Source organism: Lepidothrix coronata, unplaced genomic scaffold, assembly GCF_001604755.1.
Source record: "Lepidothrix coronata isolate B3197 unplaced genomic scaffold, Lepidothrix_coronata-1.0 Scaffold80, whole genome shotgun sequence".
NCBI classification, from domain to species: domain Eukaryota; kingdom Metazoa; phylum Chordata; class Aves; order Passeriformes; family Pipridae; genus Lepidothrix; species Lepidothrix coronata.
The window spans coordinates 1,875,293-1,895,560 of record NW_016690260.1 but is presented as its reverse complement, the minus strand read 5'-3'; the positions used below and the strand labels follow the sequence as shown (position 1 = coordinate 1,895,560).

At 38.8% G+C, this 20,268-nt stretch overlaps 1 protein-coding gene across 3 annotated transcripts in view; it reads right to left on the bottom strand.

The window, feature by feature from the left end:
* NRP1 (neuropilin 1) overlaps window positions 1-20,268 on the bottom strand; it is a 114,282-nt gene that overhangs the window by 22,940 nt on the left and 71,074 nt on the right. For 2 of the 3 annotated variants that reach the window (XM_017820204.1, XM_017820203.1), the window contains exons 8-12: window positions 12,317-12,472; window positions 9,508-9,652; window positions 7,746-8,077; window positions 3,123-3,267; window positions 78-182 (exon numbers count right to left, since the gene is read on the bottom strand). In XM_017820204.1, the coding sequence (XP_017675693.1) occupies window positions 78-182; window positions 3,123-3,267; window positions 7,746-8,077; window positions 9,508-9,652; window positions 12,317-12,472 (883 nt within the window). The remainder of the gene's footprint in view (window positions 1-77; window positions 183-3,122; window positions 3,268-7,745; window positions 8,078-9,507; window positions 9,653-12,316; window positions 12,473-20,268) is intronic. The other variant, XM_017820205.1, reaches the window with a different exon arrangement.

The window sequence follows — 20,268 nt, the reverse complement described above, 5'->3', positions numbered from 1 at the left end:
AAATCAGTGCAAACATTTAGCTGTTGATGGATATGAGCTACAATGAAGCTGCAATGGAATGAGGATGGTTTCTGCACCTGTCAGTTGGTAGTCATCACCTGTGCCACTGTGACAGTTTGCCTGGTCATCATCACACTCATCCACGGGCTTGCCTTCAGAAACGGTTGGGACAGCGGTAGGAGCTGAAACAAAATCCAGTCATTCAGTTAGAACATGTGCTGGAGAACCAGCATGCATTTGGCAGTAACCTCTTGATGAACACCATATGCTGTCTTAGTGTGTTCTATCTGAGGATTGAAGCAACTCTGCCTTGCAGGTTAGTTAGCATTTCTTTGGAACGGGGAGCATCTGTGCTGACTCCTGCACTAAGGTACTCTGATGTATCTGAGATCAAGGGCTGAGCAGAGTTGGGCAGCAAAGCCCCGGACTCTCTATTCACTGGCTAATGAGTGTTTATTGCTCCTACGAAGGAACAGTGAAAGGCTGGCAAGGCAGAATGAGAGTCTTGGGGGATTGTGTGGAGGGTAGAAACCCCATAATTTTATTGCTGGCCAAAGTGCCTGTCAGTGGGCCTGTAGAGAAGAGCAGGAGGGGCTCATGCTCAAGCTGGTAATTCTCCAACACCCACCACATTGCTGAAGAAACCTCTCTGCAGAACATATGTAAGAGAGGAAATGTCTGAGCAGAGTCCTGGTAACAGTGGCAGGAAGGCAGTGTGATTTAGAATCACTTTGTGCTCAATGAGGAGACCTGGAAGGAGTTTCTTTTGTTTTTTGTTGAAGTTATAAATAAATAAGACATCAGTGATGTCAGTCATCCCTCCCGGCCACCTGCCTGCTTCTCGCTGGTGATGACTTTCCGGTAGCTGCTGCCTAACTGACAGAAGTCTGAATTCTGTTAGTGCAGTTAAAGCTTCAGGTTTGTGTAAAATGCCAGAAAACACATCTATAGCCCAGTATCTGCAAAGCATACCACATCTGGAAAATCAGAATACAGATATTTGGTGTTGTGTTTAAGTTTATGTTTTATGCCGCACATATAGTTCCCTGGCTCAAGATAAGCACTCTTGGAATGTGATCTAGGCTTTTGTCTGTTCTCATCTATTGTTATTTTCATTAGCAATCTTTTTCACTCATTATAAGCTATGCAATAATGCATGTCCTTTGCAGATTCATCTTTTCCCTTCTACTGCCCCCAGTTCCTGCTGTCCACACAAGATCACATACACTGACTTTTTGGCCTGAAAATGTCAGGAGAGGTGCTAGTTTTTGAAGCAGCTATATCCTGGGATGAAACATGCCTCTTTAAGACTCAGACCTATGCTTTACAGGTTTAATCTACCCCCAGTTAAAGAAAAAGTTCTGTACTTATTATGAATTATGCAGAGCGTTTGTTCCTCACATTGCTATAAAAAACCCTCTGGGGTGGGTCCCTCTACCTTTCTACATCCAGTTAAGTTTCTTGCCTTGATCTTTGTGTCCCTGTATAGCCTCAAGCTTGCCCACATCTCTGCCATCATTCCATATATGCCCCTCCGGGATGCTTCAAGCACACAAAACTTGCCCTTGGTCATTAGTGCTGGAGAGCTAATTTCTACTGCTTTCTGTGCTAACCTCCATGCTTCTTTTCTCATCTCTTTTCTTGCTCAGTAAATCTCAAGTGACTTCTCTTCATTCAACTCCCTCCTTAAGATACAGTTATACAACAAAGTTTTCTTATTATGCTTCTCCCATGGGTAAGTATGAACTGACCTCACTTGTGAGGTCACAGGGGTGACCTACAGGTGAGCATACATCCAAAGTACACCACAGAAGAAAGACAAATGCAAAAAAGTGTCCCAGGGAAAAAAAAAATTGTACTTGCTTTTGCAGTTTGCCTAAAAGCACTCTTGTCCATATCACTGAGCAATGTGTTCTTGTAGGGTGGTCCATAGACTCACTTCTTGATGTCTAGGTGGCTACAGGAGCCCTGTGGCTGAAGGACTTTGCCCACAGGTTGTTAGTTTACATAAGGCAGGTGCTGGGTTTTCTTTTTTCCTGAGCAAGTAGCACAATAGTCTGCAGGAACTAAGTATTCCCACAGGAAATGAGGACTTCCTGCAGGAACTAAGAAGTATTTCCAACCTCTCCACTTTCCGGGCCAAGTAAAAGCATACTTATTCAATCTGACCTTCACTAAAAAAAACAACACAGAACTCCTCAGTTCTCACAGCAAATGCCTCCCACACTTCCCCCTTGGGGGAGAAATGGTGAGAAAGGAATGGAGGCAGAGCAGTTGCTTCCATTCATCTTGGGAGCCTGTTCCGCTACTTCTATACGAGGTGTCACATGAAACCCCAAATAACATGGTTTGCTATTCAGTGTGTTGTTAAGCTGAGTGGCTTATAAACCTCACCACTATACCATCACTCACCAGAGTGATTGTGAAATTCGCATAGTGTTGCCTGTAGTTATCTATGAAAGCAAATAATCATTGTTTATGTAACAAGAATCAAAGCTGACTTCATGTCACAGTCCAAGGATAAATGTCTAAACTTTGCTTTTCCTGGTCTTTCATCTCCTATATACTCTTGCAAAACTGAAGCTTGGAAAGGGACAAAGAGGTCCCCTTTTACCCCCAAAAAGGAACAGCACAGACACTGTCCAGCCAAGTGATCTTTGCCCACCATAGATTCTGGTGTGACTTTCAGGTTTTTTGAAGGATAGAGGGACATAATTGCTATATTTAGTGCAGAGCTCCCTGTGCACAATCAGAAAACATCTCTTACAGGGTTGTATTGTGGTAACATAAAATTAAAGTTCCTGTCTTTATTCTCTCCTAATAGTTCTATGATTCTCAAAAGTATAATCATAAAGCTGCTTAAGGGAACGGAAAACCATGTGGAGAATATAATCGTGATTCAACAAAGGAATGGGAAAAAAAGAATAATACTCGTGCCTTGGGCATATTCAAATGTCTGCAGAGAAGGAACTGATTAGGCCAAGAAACAGCATTAATGGCAGTCATGGAAGCGAGAGTCCAACGTGCTGCCTGTGCAGACACAGCAGTCTTCTGCAGTAGACCAAGTAGAGAATGTATTTATGAAAATAATAAAGTGCATTCATCTCTATCAGAGCAATTACCTTCGAGTTCACAGCCCAGCAGCTCCATTCGCAGCCCCAGTCCCCCGTGTGTGGCTCTCTCAGGGTAGACACGGATGAATCTTGTCGATACAGGTTCAAAAGTCCTCAGTTCAGGCGTGTCATAGTTGGTGTTGCCTTCAAAAGTCTGCAAAGCATGACAAATACTACTTGTTAAAAAAAAAAAGGCAAAAGCTATTTCCAACACTCATCCTTTTTCCTTCATTCTCCAGTCTTTGAATTAGATGAGCAGTAGACCAGATTCTAACTGATTAATAAGTGGCAGGCATTCCTGTCCTGAATGAGCATGGAAAATACACTGTTAAAGCTTCTCAAAAAAGTAATGCATTTCATTTTTCATAAACTCAGTAGCAACCAATCCATGAGGGTCATAACAAGAGCTGAGTGTTTAATGAGACATGTTTTTAAATGATGCTCTGATCTGCTGTTTAACTGGGTGACATTTCCATCACTTCTCAGGGAAAAAAAATGGCTGAGGTGAAGATCCTGTCACCTTTTAAGTGGTTACAATAATAATCCAACTATTCAAGAGAAAATTTCAATCTGATTTCCCCCAGTGACAGAGTTTCACAAGTTGTAGTTATTTCAAAAGGCATAAATTAAACTTCAGGAGCAGTAGCTGCAAGAGTTCTTCCAGTGAGCCTGCTATTGAAGAAGAATAAAAAGAAAGAAAGAAGAAAGCTGCTTCCTGACAAAACTGCGATATAATCCAACGGGCAAGGCAGGTCAGCAAATGTACATTTCAGACAAAAATTTCTTCTCTGAGTTACAATCTGGGTTCTTCAGACATACTGCAACTCTCAGTGGCATTTGATTGATACCTTCAGCTTCTCTTGTCAGTGATCTTTTGCATATAGAACATGTTATAATTTTTACCTATAGCAACACCTCAGGTGCCTCCAGGAAGATGATCAATCCCTAGAATGAATTAACTGAAAGAAACAGTCCTTGGCATGAACACTTTATAACCAAAGATAGGAAAAAGTAGTTATTTTTACTCTATTTTATGGTAAAAAATGCCTTCAGAATATCAGGTACAGAAGACTCTAAAGTACAAAATATGAAAATGTATATAACTTTGAAGTAAAAGTAAAGCGTTCCCATCCTTTTCTATGAATTAGGAAAATGGTAACACACTAAAAACCATCTTCTTTGAACTGCAGTTCAAATTTGGGATTAGAAGCACTACTATAAGGAACTTCTAACTCATAGCTGTGAAACCTGAAGCCTTCTTCAGGAACAAACTATCAGATGCTCTTCATTTGGGATGAGAACAAAACCCAGCCTGCAATGAACTCCTTCTACTGATCTGGAACAGAGAAAACAGATGCCATGGAAAAAAGCTGGCTGTATTTCCCAAGGCACAAAATCAGCATACATAAACCTGACTGTGACTTGTATGTTCAGTGAAGTCCTAAAAGCCTTGCTTGCTTTTACCTCGGCATTGTGATCCAATGGTCCACAATCCCTTCTGGCCATTGGTTATAGAGTGCACATGGCAAAAGCCAATGGTGATGGTAGACTATGACCAACTAAAATAACTTCAACATAATGCTGCTTCTCCTGCTTCCTAGGGCAATTGCACCTCCAAGGTGCCTTCAAGGGGCACCGGTTGACCCAGTATATTGCCAGTGCTTGGAAGACAGTTGTCAAGAATCCATGTGTAGAGGGCCTGTCAGATCTAATTGACGTGGAATTGCACATTATTATATTTGAATAACAATATAGTGCAAATGATCAGAAAAGCTACCTACCACATGAGAAAGAATGAATGCCATTTTATGTATACAAAGTAGACAGACACATGTATCTGAGGAATCCTTGCTCCCTTTTTAATAGTAGTCTTAATAGCAACATATAATAATGAAAACTGATTTATAAAAGACATCACTACTGGAGTACTGACACATAGACATTAGAATTCAATAGGCATCTAGAATTATATTGAATCATTGTCCTTTGTAGTGCAGAGCTGCCTGTGATTCAATTTTTGACTGTTCATTTAAAACACACCGATATTCTTCGTGGGAGAGGAGAGAGGAGTATATAGCAAAACTTCATTTTGTGAGTGTCTTTTATACAGGCTATGACACAAATTGCTTTCCTTCCCTACAAAAATAAGTTATAATAAATAATAGTTAAACAAAAGAGAAGCTAAACTGGTGAGAGGACAAAAATTCTGCCTAACATATTTTAAAATCAAAATAAACATGGCAGAAAAATTTTAAAAGGATGTTCCAAATGACAGGATGTTCTGAAGTGTCTTGTACCAGAAATGATGAGAGGAAGTGTAAAAAACCGAAAAAACTCCAAAACCAAAAAAATAAACCAAAACCAACCAACCCTGTCCCCAGAAAAAGTGGAAGGAGGAGAGAAGTATGACATGAAAATGGAGTTCTGCATGGTAGTTTGGGGATTTGTGTTTTTCATTCCTTTGAGTGCTTGAGCTAGGCTACAGGGGAAACATTTTGCACACTCAAAAATTGCTGAAATTGGGTCAACCAAAGAGGAAGGAGTTATGGTAGTCCTTGTGAAAGGAGCTACAGGCATGAATGACAAGATCGTGCTGAGAAACAAGGTGATGTTTCACCCGTTGGACATATTCTATTGTTATGTTTAGCCTGTCACTGCTCTTTTTTTCCTAAAATGCAGTTGTTTGTTTATTGGAAGTCATGACTTTAACCAAGTGAAATGACGTGTTTCATTTCATATAACAGGGCTGTTTCTAATCCATGTTCCTGCTGTGACTCATTATATCACGCTGTCCCATCCAGCTCTACTCACATTTAAAAATACTACATTCCAGTATTAACATTTAAAATCCATCAGACTCACAAATCATGGGATTTATCTGATTCTCTTTAAAGAAAACTTGTGCTTTGGAAGAAAGTTTATTAAATATCTTGAATTTTGAGGAATGATTATAATTATGCCACGAGAGATTCGAATTCCAGCCCTTTCCATTCCATTAATCTTGAAAGTTAATTTATGGTAGTGATGAAAGCTGAGGATGGGCTCAGTGCATTAGTTAGCACACTAGTTTTCTTGTCAAACTCTAACTTCTGACAATGATGGCAAGTGCCTGTATTAGAAAACAGAAAGCCATGCAGCAGACGGCGCGCTGCTTTGAAAGCATATGGCATTATTTTTTTCCCTCGTTGAGCCACAGTGTAGAAGTACGTGTCAAAACAACATCTATTTTAGAACGAAAATGGTTAGATCCCATTGTTGATTTACACTCCCTTCACACTTTATGATGAAGTCAAAACTCATGGTAACAAGAGAAAGGAGATGACTGCAAAGGCTGAATCCGTTTAGTTTTAATCCCCCAAACAAATGATAAAAAGTGAGAAAATGCAGACATATTCAGTGCGATTAAAACAGGAGAGAATGAAGTCCAATATTTACCAAATGTGCCTGGAAAAGCTACATCCATGGGCCCACTCAGCTTTTTCTTTAAGGAAACACAGGTTTGTCCAAAGGATGAGTCTGTATAGCAAAACAGCTTTTACATCTAATTTTCAAACTAACATAGATGAGATATGAAGAAACTCTCAGGATTTCCATCTGCCAAGCACCACAATGATTTGCCTTTTGAGGGTACATTTTGGTATGCAATTGCCTGGTCATCCCAGTACTACAGCACCAGCATGCCTACTCATTTCTTCAAGGAACTGCGTAGAAAGACTAAAAACCAAGTTGCGCCTTTTGAGGCAAAAATGCACTTTGTGAGCAATGATAACAAAATGGGATGGAAAATTAAAATGAGATTTGGTATAAACAAGCTCAACACAGTGCAATTTAGATCCTGAAACACATACATGCAAAGACAAACCAAAACAGGTACATTCCCAGAAGCTTTTCTGGGCCACACTCATTTTCCTTGGCATGTAACCCAGCAATTCATTTGGTCCTCCTCTGTAAATGTCTTTCAGTTTCTGCTTGAGCCTATGAACCAGCTGCCCTTTATTCCCAAGCAACTGCCAAGATGCTTTACTTGTGACAATATAATAGTACTTTTCACTTGGGAGGGGATAACTTGTCAAAAACTTCTTCACTTTCTTTTGGAGGGACTTGGATCAGATCATTACAAAGAGCCTATGAAACTCTCAGAGCAATCTATAGGCAGCCCAGAAATACAACAGGTACTCCATTGAGTTAAATAACCCCACTCTTACTCTACAGCTCTGACAAAAATAGATAAAAAGAAAAGTAAATCGGTGTCTCAAATAAATTCGTTCACTTTCAATTTTAGTGTGGAGTTTAGTTTTTTAGAGTATACTTTTAAATCCCATTGCATGGGATTTTGCAGTAACCTGGGGGCCACGGAAGCACCAAGTTGTCAGGAATCAAACCTGAACTACCTGTTGAATAAGCAAAACCTTTGCTGCCAGAGAGGGGCAAATGTCCCAAGGCCAGCTCTTGCCCTCAGGCATGGGATGGCTCTCACAGCACCCCTTCAGGATTGCTGCCCTTGGAGTTCCCCTGCTTGGCTTTGTCCCAGCTGTGTGCCTTTTCTAAGGTCAGAGACAGATGCATAGAAATGTAATGTAAACTTTTTTTTTCTAATGTAACTTTTCTTTAGTGCAGAGTTTTTCTCCTTACCTTTATCTTTTTCTTGCTGGAATCCATAATCATTTTCCAATCTGATCCATTGTTACTGTAGCCAATTTTGAATTTTTTCATGAACACTTTGTTTTCTCGGTGCTTGCCTCCCTGGACAATTATACCCCTCACTATTTTTTCTTCACCAAGATCTATTTGAAGCCATTCATTTGTGTATGGGTGAGTAGTTGGTGGCAGCGCCCAACCTGAACGGCTTGTTATGAGCCGAGCATTTTCTGGGATCCAGTTTCTATCCACTTGAGTAGATGCAGTAATCTGAGAGTCAGGAATGAGCCCAGACACCATACCCAGCATCCCAGAGCAAGGATAATCTACAGAGAAAAAAAAGCCCCAAATAAATTAAATAGTTAATCTGAACAAGCAATAAAACAGAAACAGGACACATCAGTCAAATCAACTATCATAAGTAATTACTTATTTATTTCTTATATCCAAAAGAATCTATTTGGATTTGTGTATAATTTTCATTTGTTCAAACTTGCACATCCTAGTTTTGGCAGGAAGTACCAAAATACTACAAGTATTTTTGGCTTAGTGGGAACCAAAAGGATCAGAAAATCCTATTCTATTCTTGTTTTCTATTCTTCTTGCTAAGGCAAAGAGTGCAGGGTCATCTGAATTTGTGAATCTTTCCCTAGAGAAAACTTCCAAAATCAGCCAAAATCTGGGTGCAGATTGCTTTATTTTGGTGGCATTGGAAATGGAAATCTTCATAGATTCTGTAAAATACAATTTTATTGATGTGTGTGAGATTTTCTTATTGTATTTCCTTGGTCTCTCAGACTTTTTCAGATGAAACAGAAGCTAAATAGTTGCTTCTTTTATGATCCTAGATAAAAGTAAATTAGAAGTATCTGCTAACAAGGAATGAAGATTTCCAATATAGAATGTAACAGCAGTCCTGCTGACATCTAATCTGAAAAGACTTCGTAGAATGACCTGGAATTCTCTAACAAAGTAATTAGTAATCTTATTTTCCTGCTGTAGGAAAACCAGTCCTAAGAAACATTTTCAAGACTAAAGAAACCCTAAAAGGAAAAAAAAAGCCCTAGAAGTATTAAAAATCACTCAAATGAACTATGTTAATTGCTAAAAAATGCACTAGAAAAATTAGCTTTGTAAAATATAATAACTCATTAACATTTTCTTTCATCTATAATTTGTATTTTTACTTTACCTTTAAAAGTACCTCCATTTTGTAGGAAGTATAGGAAATGTAAAACTATAAAAAAAAGATTTCTAAAAAAAAATTTGATAGGAAACTGTGTGATATAAAGGAGTTACTTTCCAATACTTATCATTATTGACTATAAATACCATTGCTTGCATAGGTTCCAGATCTGAGTGTTTGTACCTCGTAATGCTTCTGTATCTAGTTATGTATGTTTGTTCCTTGGGAAAGCTGCTGAGAATGACCTATGAATAGCAAGCATGAGAGAGAGGGACTGGGGCATTAGGAAGGAAAACTAAGATGGGAATTTGCAAAATATCCATGTATCTCAGGTATTTGCATGGACCTGTAAAGTAATTGCAAGGAAAGTAATTAAACCTAAAAGATAATGTCAGAACAACAGTCAGATAACACTAAATGTTTGGGTTGTGGTGTTTTCTTTTTTTTTTTTTAAATTTCTAGATTAAGACCATACTGCAGATTGTGAAAATGCATGTCACTTATAAAAATAAAACTCACGGCATAAGCACAATAAATTCCCTTGATTTTATAATTCCTCCCAAGACCTACCTGTTATTTTGCAGCCATAGACTTCAAATCTCAGTGAAACTCCATTTTCCCAAGACACAGGTCTAATTCGCACAAACCGGGTTAAAACTGGTTTGGCAAAAGGTCTGTAAACAACATCAGTGGGATTGCTATTCCCTTGAAACACCTTTGTGTGGAAACAAAAAGTATATATATGTTAAGCTTTCTCTTAAATGTTGTTTACAATTCTGTGTTTTACACATAGTTATGATATAAAGTCTAACCAGGGTTATTTTGTGGGGGCTGAGACAAAAGACTTGCATGGGAAACTCTCCTTAATCTCCTAAAACAACTTTTGCAGACAGATTAGCTTTCCTTGGGGTGGAAAAATGAAGATGGAAGGTGTTCAGTGATACTAAAAAAGATGTTCCCAATGCCCAGATCTATATGCAGGAACGACATACGCTGGTCTTTGTCACCCAAGGACTTCTGTGTCCTGGAAGAATCCCTCAATGCCCCATTAGGGCAGTTTTATCTCTAGTACACTCATAGAACAATGCAAAAGCTACAGAACCTCAGGCTCAAACTACAGGTTTGGATTTCAATTAGACTACAAAAAAATCCTATATGGAGTTAGGATAAAAACATATTATTTTGCTGTCCTTGGGCTTAAAAGTTTTGCAGAGGATATAATGCAAACCTTGCTTTGTTAACCTCTTGTTTTCAAATCCTTTTCAACAAGTACTCGGAATTTTTTTTCTCCTTGCATACTGAGATAGAAGTCTATTTAAAATCTACATAACAGGCTTTAAGACTTTCCCTGCATCCCCTGAGGCTGGCAGTCAAATTAAATGAACAATGAAACTTCCACAAGAAGGGACAGGATTGGGCTGTGCTTTCATGTTGAGGATCCTGCAGACTTGCTCCTTCCTAGCAGAGCTGAAACCTTGCAATGTTCTAATCCAAAGAAGGTGATTCAGCTTCCTGCTTCTTCCTCACATAGGGAAGACTGATTTCCTGTTGTTTTCCATGGATACAAACCCCTCTCCCGTTTCTTACACACACTGTCTACTTTCCTGTTTGTTACTTACTGTAACTGCACTAATTTGGATCGGTGACCAACAGCACACAGCTGTCAACTCATCAGGCTCAGTTACATCTCAAGTAATTTAACGTCTAGTAAGAGATTTTAAATGGAGCTACATTTCTTTTCAGCAACTTTTTTCTCTGTGAGGACCTCCTGTAGTTTTCTCGAAGTTTGCATCTGACAATGAGTTTTTTCTCAAAAGTACACAGCTTCCTATAAGGTGTTAGTAAAATACGAAGGTGAGGGTGCCTTGAAGAGATCTGTAGCTGTGAACTTTTAATGGGAATTAAAACATTAGAGAGAGAATGGTGCATGGTTTTTTCTTGTCTCTATCAACAGCAAAATATTGCCGTTTTAGAAACGTAATTTTTTTATAAAGCCTTTGGACAAGTGACACAGGTTTAGGAAGTGTTCTCATTAATTAAGGACAGCATGTGCAAGAGAAAATCATGTAAAATACACTCTTGGAGAGTTTACAAATTGAAGTTGGTAATGAAAATCAGGCATGGTCTGATTTTGAAAGAAGCAGTTGTTCAGATTACAGAATCCAGAGCCAGGAAACCATGTGTCTCATACCAGCCACAGTGCTGGCTCCTCTTGTGACTTTGGGCAAGTCAGTTATTTGAGCTTTACATATCATTATACAGTGCCCACATTGTGGCATTTGACCTGAAGTTCCTGTAAAACCAGGATAATACCTATCAAAGAGAAGCTTTCAGTATTTATTTTTTTATTGTTTTACAAAATGCTTCAAAGAAGAAAGGTGTATGTGTTAAATACTACTACCATTTTGATTAGATAAAATTGGACTTGGCAGAGCATTTACAGATGAGTCAGGGACAAACCAGTAACCAAATATTTAAAGCTAGATAGCATTACACTGATAGAGTCTGATATTGTACAGCTCTTCTCTGTCTTCATAGAAGGGTCACAAAAAAGCTGTTCTGAAGGGAGGTACCACCAAACCTTTCCAGTTGCATCAGCCCCTGGCAGCCTCTGGGGATGCTGCTTCCAGGCACATCCTGAGCGAGGTGGGAAGGGAGGCACAGCCTCACTGGGGTTATTCATGTGAGAGCTGGAGTAGAACTGACTTCTCAGTAATAAGCTTTATGCTCACGGTAGCGGATAATGAAGATTTTCTTATAAGTGTCTAAAGCTGTTTCATTGGGAGGTCACAGAGAGCAAATGTGCCGATAAATGGAAAGGTGATAAAAATCTATAAGGATGGAAAGATGTGCCTAATCATCTGCCTGCATGACCCCCATCACTGAGATACTTGGAAGTCTAATAAACCACTAATCACTTGCTAGCACTCCTGCAAGACAGCATGGCCACGCACAGGGAGCTGAGGTGCTGACACGTTGCATATCCAGAACTTCACTGTAGATAACAGAGCAACACATTTTTTGAAAGGTTCTGCATAGTGTTTTTCTCAAGGTCACACAGAAGATCTCTGGCAAGCTGGGAAAGAGCAGAACACTCCAGCAAGAAGAAACAAATCACTCAAATTATGGTGAGTTCAACAGATAAGGCAGCACCCTGTACCACTTTCAGCTGCTCTAGGGTTTGCATAGACAATTTCTGTGGCCCATCACTGTTGAGACAATAGCTGGCTTTGGATTTGGCAAATTGTTAACCCTGATCAACCTGACTAAATCTCTGATACCTTACTCCTCTTTTTTAAACAGCTGATAGTAACTAAACAGTTCAACAGACTATTTCTTCGCTGAAGAGCGATAAAAAAACCAGAAAAAAAATACTTACAACAGGTTTATTTCCCTCCTTCAGTGTAATCCAGTCCTCTCCATTGGAGCTGACATCCACACGATATGTTTTCAGATAATATTCTTTCTTTGTTTCTTTTGAGATGGCTCCTTGGGTCCCAATTCCAGAAACAAAGCGGAGAAGGCCTAGATCTACCTGGGGTAGAGAATAATTCGGGATGTAAAGACAATCAGTTCAGAGGACAACAATACTGCAGAAATGGCACCCCCTCCACCCCACCATGTTTTACAAAGATAATAAGGATTTTGTATGAAGGAAATTGCAAAATATTGTTGGTAATAACATAGACATAATCGCCTGTTTTGTAAACAGTGCCATCACAGAAGATGGGAAAATTTGCCTAATTAGCCAGAAGGGTTATTCACATGCCAGAGAATTCTCTTTTCTCTGTGAGGGAGCAACCAGAGACCCCATCAGTGCAAGTGGGAACCAACAGACTGCAGAGAAGTTACTAGAGAAATTCCCCAAGGACCAGTCTGGTGAAAAACCTTACTTAATATTTTCATTAACTACCTTGCATAGATGCTAATGAAATTTGCTAAGGACACAAGTCTGCAAGGCCTTGTCGATACAGAGGAGACTCATGCAGTGAGAACAGAGTGACCCTAAGGATTGCAGTATTAGAAATCAGATGAAATTTAATAGTACAATGTCAAAGATGTGCACTTAGGGAATGATAACAAGAATTCTGCTAAAACTCAGGAAATTGTTGCTTGCAAATAGAAGAGAAGAAAAGAATCCCATGATGTATTAGTTAGTCACAAGATAATTACAAATCACTGTGTGATTTAGTTAGGAAGAAGGCAAATTAGTTGCTTTTACTGTATGATGTATTTGAAGAAAACAGAAAGAAGCATTAGCAAAAGTGCAATAATTCTGTTCCAACTGTCAAATGTAGTGGACTTCTATCATTAGAAAATAATGTAATTTTGAACTTGGAGAAATGAATGCCGTGGTGTGCACACAAATGCTCATTAGAGGTCTTCACTCTTTTTCCCTCACTATGTCTCTTTCTCCTTTACAAATGGACAAGTGATTTAAGTTAATCTTGCTCTTCCTCCCTGTTATTTGCCATCTAGATCTTTTCCTCATCTAGTTCATCATGTGGCATCAAAGAAATATCAGTATATTTGGGAGCATGATGTGGGGTATAGGAACACAACTACTAAAGTCAGTTCTGCTGGTAAGAGAAATCTTTGTCTCAGTGCACAAGTCCAGTTGCCAAATGGCTGACACTAGACACAAAACTTTCTCATAGTCAGGTTGGTGACCACAGCTTTGAAATGCCTGCCATTTCTGTACAACCCTTTTTTTAGCTGTAACAACAAACCAATTAAAATCAAATTCTTCACCCTATTTCTCTACAGCTAGAACCTTCTCTTTGTTTCCTAAAGCAAGCCATTTAATTTCATGATAAAATGACACTATTTGCAAAATATTAATCAGAGTAATTTATCCCCCTAAACTTCACTTGTCCAGAGTTCAGTAGGATAATAATAGGTTGAATTAACCCTTATTAAGTGAATTGTCCCATGAATGTCTCAGGCTTTTTCATTATTTCCAAAGTACACAGGAGACAGAATATATGTGTCCTGTGTCCAACAGGCATCCTTTTTCCTGGATGTATGTCATATATCCAAAGGCGCTGGAGTAGTTAAATCAACATGCTCTGCATTCTCTCCCAGAAGGCTGAAGGAAGTGGCACTGAGGACAGAGGGTCTGCTCTCTCAATGCCCATGTCATATACAAGGCATTTTGGAGTCCTCCAACACAAGAATAGCAGCCTTGTGTGTGACAGATAGAACTGGCTTTCAGGGCAAAACCCCTGCCCCAGATTTTAAGGCTGGTAAAGTCTATATGTAACATTTTAGCCCTTGTCTTTTGGGGTGAAATACTGCAACATCTTGTTTTTGTGCGATTAAAAAAAAAATCAGTCTTAAAAAAAAAAAACAACCCAGCCTTACAAAAACAATCAAGTGATTTAAAGCAACTGGAGAGTCTCAGATGTTAGACTGTTGCAATCTGAAAGTTAATGGGGGAATCTGGGCATCATTGCGCTGAGCAATCTCAGCTTAACTTCAAATGCTCTCCAAACTGTACTCTGCTGATTGTAAAGTGTGCTGCACTGAGTTATGTCCAATACCTCATTCACTTCCAGGCTGAAGTGCACTTGAAAATCTGGAAGTCTGAGGGAGTGCAGAGCTAAGTTATTTAAATGATCTGCTTCTCTCACAATTTGAAACAGCTCTTCAGTTTTGAAATGATTAGGGTCCCAAGCCTGTACCATTCCAACTGATTTGAAATTATTCTAGTAGGGGCTTTTTAATATACAGCAAGTACTTCATTGTGAATAAAGTCAAGCAATGGCCTATTACAAGAGTTCTAGGTATTTGAAGCTGAGTTAAAATTTAACATTGACGGCTTAGGGAAAGGTTTGATTACTTGATGCCTGAGCTAACAACTGGTACCAGTCACAGACCCTTCAGGTGTCTCAGGCTTGTCCCATTAGAAAACTTCAGGCCCCCAGATTTTGCTTGGTCCCAAATTTTGGGATTCAATACACCTTCTTAACTCCTGGGCACTGAATATCCTGCAGCATCAATCTCACTGCCCAGGGCTCAGTCCTAAACACACAAGGGATATAGACATCTATCTTCACGTTCAAAAGATGGCAGGATTCTCTCACCGGAGGGGAGAGAGAGACTCTGAGAGGACCTTTAATTTATTGCCTACAAGCAAGGAAGGAAAGGCATCATCATTAGCACTCCTGCCTCCAGTAACTGACATAAGACAGAAACTACAGTAAGACAGTACTGGAGGACGGATGTCTCTCTTCTTGTTAGGGAGAACTCCTCTCCACATAGATGTGGTCTCTCTGGATCAGCAAATCTTTATGTGCTTCTTGAAAACTGGAACTGTGTTAGTAGCAGTCCTCTCCTGGAGTGCCTGGAGTCTGACAGCTGTAGTGTTCAGCACAGCTTTAAACCCCTTGCAAAAGGAAGCCGTAACCCCAGACCTGACACATGCCAGGGGCTGTTTGTTCGCAAACTGATAGAGAAAAAAAGAATAATATTTCTCCATCAGTGTTATTTTGTGAGAAAGGAGCAGTGCAAACAAGAAAGCTGAGGCTAAGCAGCAAATAAGCAGAAGGGTCTCTTGGAGTTTTCAGTTCTGTGTCAGTGAAAAGGTCCAGGAGAGAGGTAGGGCTTAAGGCATTTTCCTCCCTTTGATGGTTCTCTGCAGTGGCCTCCAGAGAGGCACCACTCTTCTCCAGGTGCATGCAAACAGAATTGCAACACTGAGCACCCCTCTGTTGTGCCTAAGTATATTTGCAAATCAAGCTCTAAATGTATTACTCTTCTTCTCTAAGTAAGGTGATAGAAATGAATTATGTAGAAGACTACCTTGGAGACTGCATGACACATTTTATTGGGCTGTTAAGCTCACCCTCATTAATCACTTGGTGATGTATTTTGTTTTTTGTTTCAATGTCTTTTAAAACTTTGCTTTCTATAAAATGTAAACATTGTCCATAAAACACATATTCTAAATGTCACAGGAACTGCTCAGAGTAGAAATTCAACCATATCAACTGCTATTAACCCTTGGAACCCGAAGGTAGCAAAGTGTGGCTGTGATAAGACACAGCTCTTCTCCATGTTTTCCAGACGAATCAATGCAGGGGGTAGTAGCTCTGGAATGGCTGTGTCACCAAACACATAGAACTTAGTTTGCATTTTGGAGGCTTATGTTTATAGAGATCAACTCTCTGTGTAAGTTCCAGTCAAAGGGGAACCTCCAAAGAAGGTCCAACTTTTAACATGACCAGAGGCTACTTGTTTTTCTCAGATCCAGGCTCCTCCAACTATAGTAATAGATAGTAATACAAATCTTTAATAACTAGCTTTTTGTTTTGGCCTTCTTGTCCTTTTTGTTTCAAGAACTTGTGTTTCACATTAAAATGACTGTGGAGAGAGGTGGTGATGAAATTCAGTACTTTTGAAGATGAACATCAAATGCATTTCCCTGCAATTATTTGACATTTAAGTTTCTGCACATATGATAAACAAACATCTGGTATTTATTTTAGAGAACACAAGTGATTTTGTACGTTACCACAAGCTGTATGGCTGTGATCTGAGATAGGCAGATGTCTCCAAACCTGAAATACTGACATTTCATTACCATGACCAGAGTTTCATCTTTGACTAACTGCAGTACATTGCTAGTTCTTTTTTCAAATTTTCATCACTTTCATTCTGATTAAAAAGCATATTTCTCTTGGAAAATGATGCCTTAGGGTCTTATCCAAAAACATAGCCTTTGATAATTGCTTGTGTTGCAGTGTGACTGTCTTTATTCATAAGTACAACTGTGGGAGCAGAACTGTCTATAGGAATGGGCCTCTAACTTAAAAGAAAAGAGGAGTATCCCAAGTGTGCAATTTTTTTTTCCAGGAGAGAAATGTTCATGTAGAAAAAAGCCTGTCTTGTTCCTATTTCTGAAATTAATTTCTTTCCTGCAAGAGCATTTTGCAAGGCACTAGCTACATATGAATTACTTCCTCTCTATTTATTCTGCAATATCTTTTAGCATCCAGGAGATATATTTTTATTGCTGTCTTACTGTCTCCAAAAAATGTTAGTAGGTGACACATTTTTAAGACATAGATATGCAAGGGATGGCATATGCATTTTACTAGAGACCAGTTAAAGAGAAGGAAAAAAATAACATTTAGCTCTGTACAATGTATCATGTAGCAAATCTTAGCAAACTGCTGGATAAAGAACAACACATGACATACACGGCTTGAAATTAATATTGCTGCTTCCTGTCATCACACATAACCATGTCGGAGTATGGAAGACCTTATTTTCAGAATGAAAATCTGCCTTGTTAAATAAAATACAGTCATTGAGGGAACTGCAGCAAGGGAGCAGTTTTGCCAGCTTTTAACACGCCTACTGTAGGTCTGTTCAACAGGCTGAGAAAATAAAGGACCGAGTGCTGGAGTTTGATTAACAACAGGAAGCTTTTTGTTGTGGGCATCTCTTGTGGCTTGAAAAGCTGTACAATCCATCACTTGACACAACATACCAAAGTAAATATTTTTAGAGAACCGTGTCATTTCCCTAGATAGCACACAGTGCTCTGAGTCAGATTAACTATTGTGATGCTTCACTGTTCTTCTGTCAAATATTTAATTAAGCAAGAGTTGATTTTTTTTTAAGTATTGCTTTTGATTTGACCAATCATGCTTCCTCAAGATGTATATACAACTAAGACTTAATTCCTTTACTTATTAGATTACAATGCTAAGTAAAAATGGCACAGGCTCTAGTAGAAATTCTGAAAATAGTTTAATTAATTTAGTTGGAAAATTACTTCCAAAAGTCTTCATCCTTGAAATAAGTAGTTACTACAAGAGCACAACTCTTTGATTATTTACAGGGTGTAAATATTCATCCTGGGTTTAAGCGAAAATAGTTAAGCCTGTAAACTATCTCAGATCTTTGTGCAAAATTCTCAGTGATACTTGTGGCAGCTCCCTAAAGAAAGTGGGGAGAAAATATTGCTGTTATTAAAATCTCTCCTGAGTCACTGAAGTCTTTCTCATTGACCTTGACAGCAACATTCTGAGAACCCCAAAAGGGAAAGCAGCTAATCACACGCTTAACTTCTAGTCTGTGCTTAACAACTATCCCCAGTCAGCATGTTTTACTGAAGTGATGCTTATGTGACTTGGCAAAAATGGGGAAGCATGAAAGAAGAGATGAGCAAACATTCATGCCAAAGCAACAGGAATTCTTGGCAGCAAAAGGGAAATGAACTTTCTCTAGCATTTGAAATATATATTCCTCACAATCTTGACCTTCTGCTTAAGTCCTTTTCTGCATCAGAAAAAAACATAAGTGTAAAGATTCTCTCAACTGAAAACAAGGATTAAAGTCTAAGGATGCTATCATGTCGAGCTACTGATGCTGGGATTGCAGTATTGAGTACAATAATTTTTTTTAGAAGCAGATCAACCAGTTTCTATGAGAGAGAATTTAAGATAATGATGAAAAAGTGTGACTGATGAACATAAGATAAACTCAGTCATCATTATGGAGCTGGTTCAAGAAAGAAAAGATGCAGAAAGCATAAGAAAACTGAAATCCAGAAACAAAAAGGAAAAAAGAAAATACAAGAAAATAATGAAAGAAAAAGCCTCTGTGCCTCTGACAGAGAAAAGATAATGCTTGTGTGGGCTGTGTTGCATCTGGATTCATGGCACATTCTCCCACTCTTATGTTAATTTTTTTTGCATAAATCAGAAGCAACTAATTAAAAAAGAAATATTTAATTCTGACATGTTCTTTGAACTGGTGTTCCATCTGGTTCTGTTTGAATAGTAAAATCTGCTGTAGTCGTAAAAATTGGCAAGCAGCACTCTGGTAAAGAGAAACAAAAGAGACTCAGTACAGCAGGTTAATACACTAGCATTTTAACTGGAGACATTTCCAGAATTCAGCAAGCCAAATTGCTCCAGCATGGAAACTATAAAGATCAAATGTGAAAGAGAAATGCTGCAAGTGGGCCGGGAGCAGCACTGACACTGGTACACGAGCTCTGTGTAATACTTGTAGTGTGTGTCTTTGAAGAAGCTTGGTTTACAAGCAAAGGCAATCCAATGCTCCCCTGAAATGGGCTCTCTCTGTTGTGTGAAATGCATCCAGTGCACATGCAGTGATAGGGAATGATCCTTATGTTATTCATTTGCAAGCTCCACCTTTTGCATTCATGTGGTGCTCTGATACAACACAACTGTTATTCAGAAGACTCAGAAAATACCTTTTTCTTAATTTATTTTTCTTACTTGAAAACTACTTAAAACCTGAACACCAAGCTACAATAAACTCTGATAACAAAGGGAGGAAAATGTAATCGTATTGGGTTTTCTATAGGCTCTGGGATCTAAGCAATCAGCATCCTATGCCATTCAAACCCTCTCTGTAGCAGTGAAGAAAGGCTGATTAACTCCCAGTGCTGCAGAAAAAGATTGTTTTACATCTTTCAGGAACATATCTTGCTGTGAAATATTACTTCTTTAAAATGAAAACCTTTGCTTCGGCACTACATTAACTTGCAAATGGATAACCTAAGACATGTACAATGACTTGGTCAAAAAAAAAGGGGGAATTTGAATGGCCCCTTTCTCCAGCTAAGATACTTAGGAACCCTTGCTGAGCAATAAATGAGTCAGGAACGTAATACTTTTAATTAACGTTTTCTGAATACTTATTTGTAATTTACATTTAATTTTAAACTTGAGCTTAATCCTGTGATCTGGAATGAAGACAACTATTTAGTGCAGTTTGAATGTGACCTTCCCCGGTTTGTGTTAGAAACTATAGAAAAGGGAAACTCTATAGCAATACTTGCAGAACTACTCTTTTCTGAGAAAAGGGCATAATTGTAGGACTTTCTTTCCCCTAAGTGTATTGAGCAACTAATGGACAAATGGGAAACAAGTAATCCAAAGCTTCTCTATCAGATGTCTTCACATATGAATAACTAGGGTTTGGGTAGAAAACACTGAATTTTGCCTATTAAGTCCTTTTGTAGAATTTTTTTTTTTTTGCCAGCTGTTGTCCTGTTAAAATCAGAGGTGAAGGCAGAAAATTATTACTGATTTATAATTTTGGTATTTTGAATATAAGTACAATATTACAAGTGTAAACACACAGTAATAACTTCTGCTTCTTCCTGTTTCACAGCATACCTATGCTAATGGCTAGGAAGCTGTTAAGCAAGGGATGATACACTATGCAAAATTAAACCTCTGCTGTCTCACACAGTACACCTTGATGGTGTAGATAGATCTGACAGTGCAATCCCTGTGTTCAGAGCCAGCTCCACTGAAATAACTGGAAATTACTACACTCAGA